At 48.9% G+C, this 17,407-nt stretch overlaps 1 protein-coding gene across 9 annotated transcripts in view; it reads left to right on the top strand.

Annotated features, from left to right (window-relative positions):
* Window positions 1-17,407, top strand: part of PNPLA7 (patatin like domain 7, lysophospholipase) — a 113,786-nt gene that overhangs the window by 58,967 nt on the left and 37,412 nt on the right. For all 9 annotated transcript variants that reach the window (XM_083721162.1, XM_083721159.1, XM_083721158.1 and 6 more), the window contains 3 exons: window positions 2,466-2,529; window positions 5,321-5,489; window positions 8,175-8,357. In XM_083721162.1, the coding sequence (XP_083577288.1) occupies window positions 2,466-2,529; window positions 5,321-5,489; window positions 8,175-8,357 (416 nt within the window). The remainder of the gene's footprint in view (window positions 1-2,465; window positions 2,530-5,320; window positions 5,490-8,174; window positions 8,358-17,407) is intronic.

Below are 17,407 nucleotides of genomic sequence, written 5' to 3'. Positions count from 1 at the left end.
GGATTGTTGTATGTGGATTAAATGAGGAAGGGGAGAACCATGTACACCACCTCTAGCTCCTTAGAGAAAAAGGGGTGGGATATCAGTGCAATAATTAAAGTCACCCTTTCCCACTTGTGATCCTCAGCAACTTGTATTCCGGGGAATGGTGGTAGATCTTTCCTGCTTTGATGTGGTGACACATGAGCATCAGAAACAAGTTTTCAGAAGAACACTGCTGCATTATGCCCAGGAGACCATCACTCTCATGGCCTCATGTGCCCTCCTCTTCCCTCTGCCATCCACATCCCATACACATGGTGCTCATTCAGGCGCTGAGCAACTTGTTCCTCTAATTTGCAGCTGGGCCGGCCTTTCGTTAATAGGAAAATGAGTTATTTTGCTCTGTGCTGTGATTCTGGCAGGGTTTATATTTCATACTTTGCTCGGTGCGAGCACTTCTGTCAATACCACCCGTGACCTTTCTCTTTCTGGCATGACATTAATCCCTTGCGCTCTCTCTCTCTCTCTCTCTCTCTCTCTCTCTCTCTCCTTCTCTCCCTCACTTCTCACCCCCCCCCCCCATATGATGTGCCTTACAGCCGCAGTTACTCTGGGGGGGAGAGTTTTGGTTCTTTGTTGACATTTATAGCAGCAAATAAAAATAGGGCCGAAAGGCAGCTGCAGCGAGCAAAGCGGCTTTGGGCACGAGGTGAAGTTGTTTTTTCAGAAGCAGGGTTCAGGGCCTCTGTAGAGTGTTCAGAAGGGTAAAAAAAAAATATCCAGAGGCCTGTGTCTACAGAGTCAGTGAGCTGAACAAAAGATACAAGATAAAGAGCTGCGTGTGTAGCTCTGCTTCTTTGTGACTGATTTTCAGGTTTACTAATTAGGAGGGTAAATGCTTGTAAATGCACGCACCCATGGTGAGTTAGGAGCCTTCTCCAGGCAGCCAGTCAGAGGAGCATATATTAACTGGAAAGGAGCTGTGTGCTTGTCACAGGGGTGGCCCTCCTGTTTTACCACCTGAGGCAAACCAGGAATGTGTTGCCGCTCCCCCCCCCGCTGTGCCCCGTCTGCCCCACCACTTTCGCTGCTGCCAGAATGTCCCCTGCTCCCCCATATTCCTCAAGGCCTTGTTGCTCACCTTTTCTGCTGCTGGGGCATGGAAGATGAGCAGTAACACCACCCACCAGAAGTGGGATGAGGGCTCAGTACTGCTAGTATTTGCCCTGGTAGGCAGAATCCAGAAACTGTCAGTAAAGGGGGTGACTCAGAATGCGTGGTCCTAAGAAGCTAGAAAATCTCCTCCGCTGAGGCCCTGCAGGAAGGTCCTGAGAGTCTCTGTGTGGAAGCACCACTTTCTAAAAAAAACACCCACTTCAGTCCAAAGTGGTGCACCAGTCTCTTGATTTAGGGGGCAACTGATGAGCAATACTGAATAGCAGCCAGAGCAAATCTGAGACAGTGTGACAGTCTCTATTGTGTAGCTCTCCAAAAGAGGATAGTAGTATTTCATGTGCTTAGACAAAAATCCTTCAAGGTCCCAGTATCTGTAATCGGGTGACAGAACCTTCAGCCTTCTCCAGGCAAAACATGTTGCCCTGCTTCTTGGACCACAGCCCATTTTATTTTCAAACTTAAAAGAAGGAACACTCAAGATTTTTCAATGCTATACCAGGATACTGAAATGACAGCTGATTTGTTCCGCAGCTTCTCTGGGGTAGTCAATGAGGATGAGCCATTCTTGGTTTGTATGCTTGCTAAAGGAAAAGCCATGATTTGCAGGACAGCAATTCTGGAGTTTTTAGATGCTCGGAAGACACACAGCTGTGCTGACCACTGTAGTCCATGTGTTGGCAAACTTGAAGCTGGATTACTGCAAAGCACTCTGTGTGTGGCTGCCCTTGGGCCAGGTTCGGAAATTGCAGCTGTTGCAGAAGGCAGCAGCCAAACTGCTGGCGGGGGCATCTGACCAACAACCTGGGGCACCATCATATGCACTGGTTGCCCATCTACTACCAAGCCTGGTTTGAGGTCCTTGTATTACATTTAAAAGCCCTGAACAGCTTAGCTCCGCAATACATTGGGGACTGCCTGAATCCTTATATCCCAGCTCAGTCACTGAGATCATCTGCAGGAATGTCACTAATTCTTCAAGTTGGCAAGGCTCATATGATAACAACAAGAAATAGTGTCTTTTGTATAATTGACCCATTCCTGCAGAACACCTTGCCAACAGAGATGCAGAAGGCACTTTCTGTTTCAACTTTTAAATGCCTGCTGAAAACTTTTCTGTTCTGTCAGGCTTATGCAAGCAATCAAGAATACATTTTTCCACAACAGTTAGCTGATTTCTGACTTCTACTTTTTATATGGTTCTTATTGCATGAGTTTATGTACAGTTGTTGTAAACCACTCTGATACATATTTTTGATGAAAAGTGATATATATATATATTTATAAATAAATATATTCTCTTCTTCTAGGTCCTGCTCTGGTCCTCACCAGTGACAACATCAAACAGCAACTTGGGTCTGCAGCTTTGGACAGGTAACTCCTGCATTGTCTCTTTAGCGTTGTGGCGGATGTTTTGAGCTTTTCAGCATTTTAGCACCAGACAAAGATTTTTTTTATTCACCTGGGCATTTGGATAGCCCTAGCAGTCTGTCTCGGTGGTTTATTTTTGGCATTCTTATGTGGGTGGGGTGGGCATTTTATAGTTCTGGGTAATTTTTGTACATGATTTTTGGGTGATTTTAAAAAAATATTTATTTTCTTTTAATGTGGGTTTTCTCCCCTCATTATATTTAGTATGCTGCTGTCCCAACAATGTAAAACGATACATAAAATTGATTTGAATTCAATTATCCTGCCTCACAAGGATGTTGTGTGAATAAAGCAAGGTGGACCCCACCAACACAGTATACATCAGTGGAAGTGCAAACGGGATTTAAAAAAATGAAAATAAACCCTAACTGCACAAGTTTAGGATTCTCCAGTCTGGGATTGGCAGGGAGCTTGAATATTTTAAACTGCCATTAAACATAAAAGAAAAGAGGAGGGGGAAACACCCTTAATTTCCTGTGGGTTCATTTTTCGCTCGTCAAGCCCCTGAAATATCAGGCAGCTGTCAGGTTAATTAGCCCTGCTTTTGAAGGCGTTGGATGTTTTTGCCTCCTTTTCTGAAAAGTTGTCATGAAATGTCTGATTAATGGCTGGCATCTGCACATCCTGTGTCTATTGACACAGAGTTCCTGGGTGGAATGGAAAGAAGGCAGAACCCACAGAAATAGGAAGTGAGCTGGGGAAACCCTCTGCTGAAGGGGATGGGTTGTGCTAAGGTGGAAGATTTGGATCCTGAGGTTAAGAGGGTGAATAGCATTGGGCCATATAGAGTGTAGGAAGGAAGCTTTCTGATAAAGCCAAATTACACTGCTAGTCCTATTCAGAGCAGACTCATTGAAATCAATGGACATGACTTACTTTGGCTCATTCCCTTAAGTAGATCTGCTCTTAAGAGGGCTTAGTTGGGAATGAAGAATACAGTCACCCAGAGAGAGCAGATCTCCAAATGGTACAGTGCAGTGCCATGCTCATTCTGATGCAGAATTTTTTTCCACCACTACCCCTCTCTATTCTGAAAGAGCTTCTTTTAACGGGAGAGGTGGCAACTCGCATATCCCAAGGGATACGCTATGAAACAGGGGAGCTGCATCGACATTACTGCTCCTCCTGCACAGCCCCCATTTATTTCAGCAGGGATTGTACAGGAGAAGATACTGATAGAGGTGCCCCCAGGGTGGGACTTTGAGGCAGATGTCCTGGGTCCCTCTCAGCAGAATGGATAAGGGAGGGGGTCAAATGCAGCAGGCTTTATCACTCGCAGGGTGGGGAAAACTGGTGAGCCAAATCTCCAATTCCTCCACCTGCCCATTGACCAGCTCTGACAGGTGGGCAAGAGCATACCCATCCCCCAGGCAGTCACCTAATGGGATAATGTCAGGGGTCACCTATAAAAGTTCAAAGGGTTCCCTGTAACCACTGATTGACCCTTGCAGCAATCTTCTTTTGAATTTGTGCTTTCAGCACCAATCAGCTGATCAGTGCTTATAGGGAAACGCTTTGAAGTGAGACAGGTGCTGGAAACTGAGCCAGTGTTCGCTTCAGGTGCTCAAGGCATGAAGCTGAGGACAGATGAGAACCTGTTGACTTCACACCCCACTTGTGGGCTTCCTGGACAGCAATCTAGCAGGCTGCTGCGGGAAGGAGGATGCTGGACTAGATGGACCTTTAGTCCCATTCCTTTGTCCCAGAATCCCAGCACCCTGCCTTTCCCCACCCCTGCTACATGCAAAGATCCTGCTGGGTCAATTCAGAGACCTGTCCAGCCCAACATCCTGTTCTCAAAGTGGTCAACTAGATGCCTGTGGGAAAACCTTATGAGGACTCCCAAGGCCAGGGGATGGGGCAAGGCAGGTGGAAGAAGGCCTTGCCTGATGAAGTCTCTCCCCTCACAGTTCTTCCTCCAGGCACAGCTTCTTTATGAGGACTCCCAGGACCCAGGGGGTGGGGCAAGGCCTCCTTCCAACTGCCTTGCCCCACCCTCCAGTCTCTGCTTCTCAATTTGTATTGTATTATTTTATGCACTGTGGCCAGCTGTTGTTTTATTGATTGTAGTTTAGAATTATTTATTGTAATTGTTAAGAGTAGATTTCTGTTTAATTTTTATATGCTGATATTTAATATTATTTTATATTATTCTAATGATTGTTGAATGTTACTTTATTTGATGTAGGTTGCTCATTTTAAAGTTATGTTTTATTATCACATTTTTGTACAGTCGAACCTCCGTTTCGGGATGCACGCGTGGCAAACCCAGAAGTATTTTACTAGGCTTTGCCACACGCGCATGAGCAGAAGCGGTCCTCAGGTTGCGGAAACCTTGGGATCCGACCAGACCTCTGGAATGGATCCCGTCGGCAACCGGAGGTACCCCTGTATTGCATTAGATTGTTATAAGGTGTACATTCTTTGTTTCTTCAGCTTGTAAACCACTTTGGGTATTGTAAGATATAAAGACGGTATACAAGTTAAAAGCGATGGAGGAGCAGAAGAGCACTCACCCCACCCCCATTGTTTCCAGCAGCCAGTATTCCGAAGCACCACTACCTCTAACTGTGGAGGTAGAGCACAGCCTACTGACTAGTAGCCATTGCCATTGCTCCTCTCCCCTGCTGTCCCTGCAATCATGGGTTCTGACTGATGCTTCAAGACCAAGGCCTTTGGATACAAAGAGCCCCCTCATACCGGTCCTTCCTCTTTGTGTCTCTCCCCTCTTCAGCATCCACGAGTACCGTTTGTCCAGTTGGCTGGGCCAGCAGGAGGACATGCACCGCATTGTGCTCTACCAGTCTGACAGCACTCTCACGCCCTGGACTCAGCGTTGCATCCGGCAGGCCGACTGCATCTTGATTGTGGGCCTGGGGGAACAGGAGCCAACGGTTGGAGAGGTGAGACTTTCCCAAACCTCTACCTTCTACCATGCCATCCCACTTGGCTTAGTATTTTCTACTCTGACTTGCAGCTACTGTCTAGGCTTCAGGCAGAGGCTCTTACCAGCCCTTCCTGGAGATGCCAGGAATTGTACCTGGGACCTCTTCCATGCAAAGCAGATGCAGTACCACTGAGATACTGCTCTTCCTCTAAACTTAAAGTAAGATTCTGTTCATCATTATTTTGAATAATAGAGCAGTTTTGTAACTGCCTTAATATTGAGCTGGACCGTTGATCCTTGGCAGTGACTCACCAAGTTTTCAGACCGTTTCACCCCCAGCCCTAACTGCACATGTCAGAGATTGAGCCCTGGTCTGCCGCAGAGCTGCTGCGCCCTTACACAACATGGTATATTGCATATCTGGAACTTCTAGCCCACCTTGCAAACCACCATTGTATCTTGCAAATCTGTGGATATGCTCTAGTCTGTCTGCAAACTAGCTGCACAACATACTGAAATGTCATCCATCCTGCATTCTATACCACTTAGCAAATGAAATCACGTACAGTATAAAGACGTCTGAGAAGGAGGATTTAAGAGAGCAGCTTTCTGCTTGTGGGCTGCTTTCTGTGTCAGCTGCAGCCTACTTAGCCCCACTATGCAAGCAAGTCAACTTTCTGCCTGCTGGAGCTTATCAACTCTTGTGCTGAGGGTTGGCACTCCGGATTAAACTGCAGGCACCGGATTTACCAAGATGAGATTCAGGCCATGTAAGCTGCTTTTGTGTTGGATTCTGAGGTCTGATGCTTTTCTCTCTCCTTTCTTCTGTTCTGATTATGGCAGAGACTGGCAAAATGCATTCACAAGACTGTTCTTAGGACTGCACCACAAACACCTTCCTCATAGTGACAGCCCTGCCCTTTCTAGTGTTGCACGATGTGACCATCTGAACTCAAGATGCACACTCTTTCTTATGCAAAATGTAGGAAAACAAAATAAAAACCCCACACCAGTCTCTCAGTCATCCAGCATAGCTACGGTGCTTGGGAAGGATGGTGAAAATGATTGAAATGCCCTGGAGCTTCTTATTTATAGAGACAAGATAATAAATAGGCTGTGAGATAAAGAAGTTATCAACGCCCAGATATGTTATCTGCTCCCTGGGGTGATTTTCTTGCCTCTCCCTTTCTTATGACTATTATGATTATTGCTTTTTATTACAGTTTCTTACTTCCTCTTCACCCTAAGATCCCGGGGCAGGTTACAATTTAAAATACAACATTAATATTAAAACATAATATTACACAATATAAACACAGTTTAAAAAAACCTGAAACTAGACTAACTAGTACCCCTCCAATCTTTTATGGTCATACAAATTCAGTGCATCCACAAATAACCCAGAGGTGCATTTTAAATAAAAGCACACATTCTACTCATGTGAAAACACCAGGCAGGCCCCACAAATAAGCCAGAGATGCATTTTAAATAAAAGGGCACATTCTACTCATGTAAAAACACACAGATTCCCAGACCATCCACGGGCTGGATTTAGAAGGTGATTGGGTCGGATCCTGCCCCTGGGCCTTAGTTTGCTTACCTATGGGCTAGTGGCCCATCTAGTTCTGCATCCTGTTCTCGCAGTTGCTAATCAGATGTCTCTTCTAGGAACAACCCTGTGAGGCAGGTTAGGCAGAGAATTGATGATTAGCCCAAGATCACCCAGTGAACTTCGTGGCAAAGGAGGGATTTAAACCTGAGTCTCCCAGGTTCTGCAGGGACGCAGGTGGCGCTGTGGGTTAAAGCCTCAGCGCCTAGGACTTGCCGATCGAAAGGTCGGCGGTTCGAATCCCTGCGGCGGGGTGCGCTCCCGCTGCTCGGTCCCAGCGCCTGCCAACCTAAGCACCTCCGGGTGCAAGTAGATAAATAGGGACCGCTTACTGGCGGGAAGGTAAACGGCATTTCCGTGTGCTGCGCTGGCTCGCCCGATGCAGCTTTGTCACGCTGGCCACGTGACCCGGAAGTGTCTCCGGACAGCGCTGGCCCCTGGCCTCTTGAGTGAGATGGGCGCACAACCCCAGAGTCTGTCAAGACTGGCCCGTACGGGCAGGGGTACCTTTACCTTTACCTTTACCTTTACCTCCCAGGTTCTAGTCCTGACAATATAACCACCACATCACCGAGGTCCATTAATTACATGGGGTCTACTCTGAGAAGAACACAGTTGGATACACACCTATATTTTTATCCTTGCATATTTTTTTCCCATTCTTTTGCTGGTCATGGGGAAGTGAGGGAGGGAAGAAACCTTATTCTAGGCACCCCAAATCGTACCCAAACCACCCTTTGGCCCATGAGATTAACCAGTTGCTGCCCATCCATTTTCAAACACATGCTTTCTTCTCTTTTTTAAAAATAGGAACTGGTATTATCTAGAAGCTGATTCTATGGTAGTGCCGAATTCACACCATAGTCACTAGGAGAAATGTAGCTTTGCTGTGTAGCAGCACAGCATTCCCGAAGGTCATGCATCACTAACTATCCCCAGTGTGCCTGTTGCAGGCCAGGGGGCAGGAGCAGGCAACTAAATCAGTGTGCTAGCACATGAAGTGTGTCTGTGAGTGATATGGGATAATTGCTGCAGGACTGGGCCACTGGCAGCTGTGCTCACCTGGACAATCCTTTTCTACTGTTGTTCTAGCTGGAGCGGATGCTGGAGAACACGGCTGTCCGAGCCCAGAAGCAGCTGATCCTACTTCACAGGGAGGATGGCCCCCTTCCCTCCCGGACCGTGGAATGGCTCAACATGCGTAGCTGGTGTTCAGCCCACCTCCATCTTCGCTGCCCCAGGCGGGTTTTCTCCCGGCGGAGCCTCCCCAAGCTGGTAGGTAGCTTCATGGGGGGGAAGGGGGAAATCCCCTGTTCAACTGGAGGCTGGTTTAGCTCCTGCTTGTCTCCCTTCTTACAACCAATCAGGCTGTAGCTCTTCCTATCATTGGCTCTGGCATCACTTATTGTTTATCTCCTTACCTTCAGCCCTACTGTTCGCAGTGGTCACCTGTCAGCACTGCCCTGTTCCATTGCCAAGTCACTATTGGTGTGTGCTTGACCCATGAGACCTGCATTTTTATTTCTTTATTATATTTATATCCCACTTTTTCCTACTAAGAAGCTTAAGGTGGTGTATTTGGGTTATCCACCTCTCACTTTATCCTCGTGACAACCCTGTGAGATCAGTTAGGCAGCCAGACACTAAATGACCCAAGGTTAAGCCAGTGGTTGAATGGGGAATGGAACACTAGCTCTTAGTCCAACACTCTTAGCGGATACAGAATTCTAGCTCAATTGTTCAACCCAAAGCATCATCTAACATGCTTTAAGACTTCTGGTTAGCTGTTCTGATACACAACAACTTTTGCCCAAGAGGGAAATTCTGAAAGCCTCCATCCTGTTTTCCAATGACTCCTAAGATCGGCTGTCATATGGGCAAGCAGTGTGGGAAAGTGCAGCCACAAGCTACGAACCACGATGGCTACTTCTGCTAAGAACATAGTCCAATGGCCCATCTAGTTCAACATCCTCTTTTTGCAATGACTAATCAGGTGCCTTAGTGGAAAGCCTGCAAACGGGATCTGAGCACAGCAGCACTTTCTCCTCCAGAAGTTTCTAGCAACTGGTATTAAAAAGCATACTGCCTGGGGTGTTAGGGGACCTGTAGTACCTCTTGTGGTAGACATGTGCTGCTTCTGGGGTAGTTTGTCCACACACACACCCCGCACTCAGTTCTCACGTGTGGCTCCTCGAAGCTGTCAGCATGCGACAGTGGCCATGTCCCAGGAAATGGCTTTGACTGGCTAGCCAAATCAAGAGAGGGTAGTTGATGGGTCTCAAACCCTCAGTGAATTAGGGACTTTTCCTGCATGCAAAGACAGGATCCGGTGGATTGAGTGGACAGGAACAAGAGTGGGTCCAATCACAAGTGGGTAAGGGTGCATCCCACGAGGACCTAATGTTCCTTTTTGCCACATGCGTTTTCTTGGGCCAGTCCTGGTTTGTTTCCAGTGGGAGAGGATGATTGCTGAGGCTCCCGTTTTGACCAGTAGAGCTTGCGATGCAGAATCTCAAGGTCGGGTAACTGCGGTAGTGGGGTGGCAATGGGTAGGGCTGGGCGAGCTGGAGCTGCCTGTTGCTGCCACCAGTGCTGGGCCCGGTGGCAGCCTGGGCCTGACTTCTCAAGGTGCAGGGTGCAATCCACCCCAGCGCCTAGCGGAGCAGGGCCTTTGGATGTTGCTGAGGGGCGCAGGGCCTGTTGGCAGCGTTGGCTCAGCTCTGCAAGGCACGGAGTGGAATCCACCCCAGCGCCTAGCCAAGCAGGGTCGTTTGGTGCTGCTCACTTGCATCTAGTAAATAACTGTCTACTCAGAAGAAAGTCACACTGAGTTCAGTGGGCCTTACTCCAAGGTAAGAGTATGTGGGGCTATAGTGTTTTATCTAGGCAGCCAGGGCTCCTTCAGATGACAATATCTTTTTGATCAGGTCAGTGAGGACCACTTGCTTTTTAAAATCCTCCCATATATACAGAAATCCTTGTGCACCTTTTGGACTGTATCTGTATGTTTCCCCCTCTGTGTCAAATAACTGGGGTCAAATAAGTGTTTACTTTTTATAATACATGGAAGATGGATCTCCTTCAGGAGGTTGTGGACTCTCCTTCCTTGGAGGTTTTTAAGCAGAGGTTGGATGGCCGTCTGTCAGGGATGCTTTAGCGGAGTTTCCTACATTGCAGGCGGTTGCACTAGAAAGATGACTCCTGGGGTCCCTCCTAGCTCCATGATTCTATGTTTTTCTTCTTCAACAATATTGCATCATGTTCCTATCATTTTATGTAATTGTATTTTGTATAAATTATAAAAATTATAAATGAAACATGTTCTGTTTACAAACAAAACATTTAAATAGCTACCTTTCTACTGGTAGGATGGGAGGGGGGTGGGCATAGCCAGGATTTTGTTGGGGGGGCAGAACCTCAGATTTGTATTGATTTGTGTTGATTTTTACTTACTTGGGAGGCAGCTGCCCCTTGCCCCCCCGGCTTCACCCATGGGGGGAGCCACAGGAAGGAAATAAAGTCGGGAGGGGGCCATAGTTGGAAAAAAGTTGGGAAACACTGCTGTAGAGAAAAGTGAAGGGTAGATGGGACTCATCAACCTGTGAAGGTAGCCCATATAGGAGAAGGAAGACTCTGATCCAAACCTCCATTGCCTTGTGGGATATCTTCAGGTGAAGACAAGGCTAAGTGGAGACTCTAAAGTGATTGGATGGTGTTTGTCCACCTCCTTCCAGCAACTCACGCAGCCAAGCTGGTGCCAAGTATATTGCTCTGATTTCCTTTGGACTATACAAGCAAGGCCGAGGTGGCATTCTTGTTCATCTGGGCAGCCCAGGACCTCTCTCTCTACACATTGCCCAGGCAGCAGGTGCTGTGATTCTCCAGTAGTTTGGTTTCACCCCCAGGGGCACACTCCATTGTCTCTCGAGACAGACAGATGCCAACAACAACTGCCTCCACTGGTAGAAGGAGAACATTGCTATCAAAGCTAGTAGTCATTGTGGCTTGCCCACTGTCTTAGGCATGCCTCAGAATACTCTGAATACTAGTTGCTGGAAAGAACAAGCTGAGGAAGTTGCTGTTGCATTCATGTTTCCTGCTTGCGGGTATCCCATTGGGGCATCTGGTTGGCCACTGTGAGAACAGAATGCTGAACTAGATGGGCCGTCTTTGGCCTGATCCATCAGCTACTACTTAAGGTGGGCATCATAAGTGCAGCAGAAGCTGCCTTGTAACAGCGCAGACTACCTGCAGGATGCATCTCACCCGGGACACAGTCTGTTTGTACTACTGCCTTCTGGCAGGAGATACAGAAACATCAAGTCAAGGACAAATAGACTGAAAAATAGTTTCTATCCAAGAGCTGTGGCCTTCTTAAATGCAGTAACTCGATAGTGTGACCTGGGAGTTTGATGGGTGTGGGTGTGGGTGTGGCTGGAATGTGGTTTGTTTGGTTGTTGTTGTTGTTTTGCTTTTGTTGTTTTTAAGGGATGGCATCCAATTTCGTTGCACTTGTGCAATGTTGCACTTGTGTAATGACAATAAAGAATCTATCTATCTATCTATCTATCTATCTATCTATCTATCTATCTATCTTCATTTTGGCCAGTATTGCCTGCTCTGACTGGCTGCTCTTCAGAGTCTTAAGCAGGTAAAAGCTCTTTCCTCTTCTTTTTGCTGGAGAAGGGAGGGACTGAATTTGGGACCTTCTGCATGCTAAGCATGTGCTCTGTCACTGAGCTCTGAGTGCTCTCTGGGGACGCTTCCCCATATTATGTGTGTGAGAGATAATGTTTGTGCACCTAGATGCTTGCCTCTTTCTCCCCAGACATCTGACAAAATGTATCCTTGTGGAGGGGGTGTTGTTTTCTTCATTCTTCCTTCCTTCCATATCCACCCTAGGGTGGCCTTCTATCACGTCAGGCAATTGCACAGTGTGAGATGATCAGATCAAGCTTTGCACTCTTCCCACCCCACTTCCCCCTGGCATCCTTGATGAGCTGTTTTATTTCCTGCTTAATTACTCAGAAGCAATTGACCCTCTTCTCCTGAATAACGTATGTTCCCCTTTGTATGCTTGTTAGCTGGCCTGATTATAGCAGCCATCAAGTGTGTGTGTGTGTGTGTGTGTGTGTGTGTGTGTGTGTGTGTTTGTGTCTGTGTCTGTGTGTACCACTTATAAATGCCATCTCCAACTCCTTGAAAGATTCCATCAACTGTATCTCTGAAAAATTTTACATATCACTTGCCAGTGTACTGGAAGAAGCAAAGATCACCAGTATCGAAGCAATGATTCTTCAACATCAACTTTGTTATGTTGTTCAGATGCCTGATTATAGTCTTCCAAAGCAACTTCTCTACTCCAAACTTGAAAATGGAAAGTGTAATGCTGGTGATCAACAAGAGAGGTTTAATCTTATCTCAAGGCAAATAAAAAAAAAATGTTGTATAAACACAGGCGACAGAGAAACACTAGCCTGCAAGTGCTCCAATCGGAGAACGGCCTTTACCAAAGGTGTCATGGTCTTTGAAGACGCTCGAACTCAGGACCAAAGGGAGAAACGTGCTAAGAGGAAGGCACCATGATCAACTGCTGCCCGGAAACCTATGTCTCCACTGTGGAAGGATGTGTGGATCCAGAATTGGCCTCCACAGTCAGTCACTGTTAAGACCATGTTCTTGGAAGACAATCTTACTCGGCTACGAGTGATTGCCAAAGAAGAAATGTAGGGATCAGTCTTCATGGCAAAAAATGTTGACAGTGTTATGTTCCTATGCTGTGTGTTGAGTTTAAAACCAATAAAGAAATTGCAAAATATCGGATTACTATGCAATATTTGTTCAGAGTAGATCCACTGAAATGAATTGATCCAAGGTAGACATGCCTATTAATTTCAGTGGCTCTGCTGTTGAGTAGGATGATCACTAGGTCCAAACCCATGCTTTCAAGCTGATGTAGGTTCTGTCCTTTATTAACAGGTGCAAAGAGAGCACTGAGAAGAACACAGAGAAATGATTTTTGATGTGCTTAGCATGGATTTTATATGACAGATGTTAGTGATTAGGGTTATATATCCAGTGTAAGAGAATGGCAAATAGGCCAGGTGAAAAGTGCTGAATTTGCCAAGTTTAACAAGCTATATTCGCATTCAATAAAAGAGTGCAGTAATTCATTTTCAGTAAATCAGCATTATTGTATTGCTTATTTGGACAATATTACTCATGTAACTGAAAAGTGTGTGTACGTTGTGTATGTGTTTGCCGTAGACCCTGAGTGTGTGGAAGAGGGCAGGGTGAGGGGCTGGCAAGGGCAGGACAGAAAAGAGCAGTGGCAAGTGGATGACTCTGGGAAGGATCTAGTAGGCTCGGAAGGCCTCTCCCCAGGCTGGGATAGCCCAAGAAAGAGGATCCTAGGTAAGGTCTTAGTATGTGGGGGGAATTTCCCTTGCTTCATCCCATCTCCCCACCAGTCCTCTACAGTGTGAGGCACGGGCTTCATCTCTGGAGTTGCCAGAGGCTGGTTTGGGCTCATCCTCTTTGTCTGTTGCCCCACCAGCTCTACCTCTGGAGTTAGCAGAAACCATGTCTAGTCCCACCCTTCATGTGTGTGCATGCGTTTTACTTTTCCTGTCCCGTCCAGCTCTGAGGAGGCAGTAATGCCTCCCCTCTGTCACCCAGGTCATGGGACTGCCAGCACAGGCATGGAACGGATGGGTCTGGTTCCTTCTTCTTGGAAAAGTGCTAGGCTGCTTGCTCAGTCTAAGACTCAGAACCGCTGGCTCCGTTAAGTTGTGCCCCTCCCCTTTCCCTCATAACAGGGTTTCAGGGAGCATGCCATTGTTGGATGAAAGTCTTTCCTTGTGCCTTTGAACAGCGTTTCACCCATGTATCGCACCAGCCTGAGCATTAAGCATTTGAGTAGAAACCACACTCTGCGTTCAAGGTATTCATTGGGGTTAAGCCAGGACAGTCCATGTGTGGTATTGTCACTGCTGGGTTTAGAGACACAGGAAAGAGAGATTGAAAGTTTAGGAATGATGCAAGACAAGGTGCACAGCAGCAAAGACTGAGCTGTGAAGCATAGGTGCAAAATCTCATTTTGGCTGTAAGCCCAGTAGATACATTAGTTGAACCGCTCAATACATTTTTGGGATATGTCGCTAATAACACCAGCCTGCATCACAGTAGCTGTTGCAAAAATGACTTGCAGCGACATACATGGAGCACTTTGTATGCTGTCAATAAACGGGAGTGGCCATTGCTGAGTGTTGGAGCAAATGCTTTGCATGCCAGAGGTTCCAGGTTCAATCCTCAGCGTCTCCAGGTGGGACCATGGAAAGAACCCCCTGGGTGAGACCCTGGGCAGCTGCCAGTCAATGTAGAAAATACTGGGCTAGATGGACCAATGTTCTGACTTGAGATAAGGCAGCTTCTTAGATCCCTATTTAAAACCACCTCTTTATAGTGGTACCTCGGGTTAAGTACTTAATCCATTCCGGAGGTCCGTACTTAACCTGAAACTGTTCTTAACCTGAAGCACCACTTTAGCTAATGGGGCCTCCTGCTGCTGCCGCGCCACCAGAGCACGATTTCTGTTTTTATCCTGAAACAAAGTTCTTAACCTGAAGCACTATTTCTGGGTTAGCGGAGTCTGTAACCTGAAGCGTATGTAACCTGAAGCGTATGTGTCAGGACTGCCGCTAGGTCCCAGCTCACAGAGGACCAACGCCCAGTGGATATTATATACAAAAGTCTTTATTGAAGTTTAGTTTCCATTTCCAAGCTCTGGGCGCGCAGGCCCACGTCTTAACGCTAGACCGGCTAAGTCCCCTCTGACTCACTGCTCCACCCACACCAGTTTAAGATTCTAGCCCGGCTCCACCTCTTGCGCTGCTCTTTCCTGCGTTGGGTCCTTCTGCCCTCTGGGGTTCCCTCCTTCCTGGACTCCTCTGACGCGGAGCCTCCTGAGTCTTGCCCCTCCCTCCGGCGGGCTTTAGGACCTGGCTCCCTTCCCGGGCTCCCCGCTGTGCCGCGCTCCTGTACATTTGAACTTGGCGCGCGCGCCCAGCCGGTGACTTTCCTTCTGACCGTTTCCCCGCTTCCTGATGTGGGTGTTGCCAAACCTGACTCCTCTCCTCCCTCTGGTGGTGAGGACACTGGTCCCGACTCCTGGGACTCCCCCTCCCCACTGCGCTCTGGTGGAGACGCTGGCCCTGATCTCCAGCTGCTGTTCAGGGACTCCCCGCTGGCCCCTCCCTCTTGAGGTTTCTCCCTTGGAATCTCCCTTGCTCTGGCCACCGGCGCTCCCTTCTGTGAGTCCTCCGATTCTCTAGAGAGGCTTGTGGAATAACTCTGGCCACTGTCACTGCCTGCGCCCCCCTCGTACTCCTCCTCCTCACTCTCCATTTGCTCCCCCTCCTGTGTCTCTCCTTCTGAACCCCTGACATCCATCCCCCCCTCGAAGCCCCCCCTTCCCCCCTCCCCCTCTTCCGGTGCGGGTTCCGGGTGCTCCATTGTTGTAGGGGTGAGTCCAGGATACAGCTCGTCCCCTGAGGCTTGCAACCATCGAGATAAGTCCGGGAAGTCCCCCATGGGCTCGTCGACGACGACCTCCTCCGCTTCCATCTCCTGCGCGGTGCGCTCGAAATCTGCGCTCGACCCCAAATCACCCAAGAGCCCTCCTCCCCCTGTTGCTTGATGGGGGTCCACCTCCCAGGGCCCCTTCGGCATGTCTCTGCGCCAGCCCACTTCGGGTTGGTCCTCCCACCAATAAGATCCCCCCGTGCCAAAACCTGAAAGTGATCCCTCCGGAGAGCTGCCTCCCGGAGCCGAGTCCTCAGCTGACGAGAAACCCCGGAAAGTGCTGGCCGAGAGTGTGGGTGTGAACAAACAATCCTCGAAAAAGCCCGCCGGCATCGGCTTGTGCGGGAAAAGTGTGTGGAATTCTTCCTTGAGCAACTGCTCTTCCACTGCGTAATCCGGCACCCACCTGTTGGCGCTGGCCGGGGTGTCCTCTGTGGCGAGAAGATATTAAATCCCGTCCTCCCCCCACCTTGAGTCTAAAATCTCAGTGGCTTCATTAAGTGGCTCCCCTTTCGGCGACCCCCCTTTTTTGGGCGCTTCTCTGAGCGGGTCTGGCGCCTTCCCCGGTGCTTGAAACCTGTGGGGCTCTCTGTAGGGCGTGAGCACTGATCTATGAAAGACCGGGTGCATTCTGGAACCCTCCGGGAGTGTCAACCGGAAGGCCACTGGGTTGATCTGCGCCTCTACTTGGTAAGGCCCTAGCTGCTTGTGCCCTAGTTTCTTCTTGGCTAACGATCTGGCTGGAACTGCTTGTGCTGCCAACCAGACCCAGTCTCCCACCTGGACGTCCTCCCCAACCCTCCTGTGTCGATCTGCCTGCACTTTGTAAGCCTGTTTTGCCAACTCTAACTGCCTCCTGAGCTGCTCGTGGATCTCCTGCAACTCCGCTGCCACTTCCTCTGCTCCCTGTGGCTCCCCCTCCCGCACTGTGTCCAGACCCGGGAAGGTTCTGGGATGCCTCCCGTAGTTGGCGAAAAATGGGGTCACCCCCGTGGACCCGTGCTTCGTGTTGTTGTAGGCAAACTCGGCCAACGGTAGATAGTCCACCCAGGTCGATGGCTGCTGGTTCGCGTAGCATCTCAGGTACTGCTGCATGATGGCGTTGACCCTTTCCGCCTGCCCGTTAGTTTGCGGGTGTCTCGCCGACGCCAGGCTGACCTTGACGTTCAGGAATCCCATCAGCTTTTGCCAGAAGTTGGAGATGAACTGGCGCCCCCGGTCGGACAAAATAGACCGTGGTAGGCCGTGCACCTTGAACACGTGGTCTATGAACATCTTAGCGGTCTGCTCGGCCGTGGCCACCTTCGCGCACGGAATGAAGTGGGCCATCTTGGTGAACAGGTCCACTACCACGAGCACTGCCGTCTTGCCCCTTGAGCTGGGTAGATCTGTGACAAAGTCCAGGGCCACCCTCTCCCACGGTACGAACGGTGTCTGTAGCGGTTCCAACAGGCCCGCCGGCGGCTGGTGCACAGGCTTAGCCCTTTGGCAGGTGTCGCACCTATTGACATAGTCCGCGACATCCCCCCGCATCTTAGGCCACCAAAAGTCTCTGGCTACTAAGTCCACCGTCTTCTCCTTGCCGAAGTGCCCCGCGCTGGGCGCGTCGTGCAGCTGTTGCAGGACCTTCGCGCGGAGGCTGTCTCCTGGTACGTAGAGGACTCCCTTGCGTAGGAGCAGGCCGTCGCGCACTTGGAATTCGTCGCCCCTCGCCTTGCCACTGCACACCTCCTCCATCTTGG

The sequence above is a fragment of the Podarcis gaigeae genome, assembly GCF_964106915.1.
Source record: "Podarcis gaigeae genome assembly, chromosome: Z".
Lineage (NCBI taxonomy): Eukaryota > Metazoa > Chordata > Lepidosauria > Squamata > Lacertidae > Podarcis > Podarcis gaigeae.
This window is presented reverse-complemented; position numbering and strand designations above follow the sequence as displayed.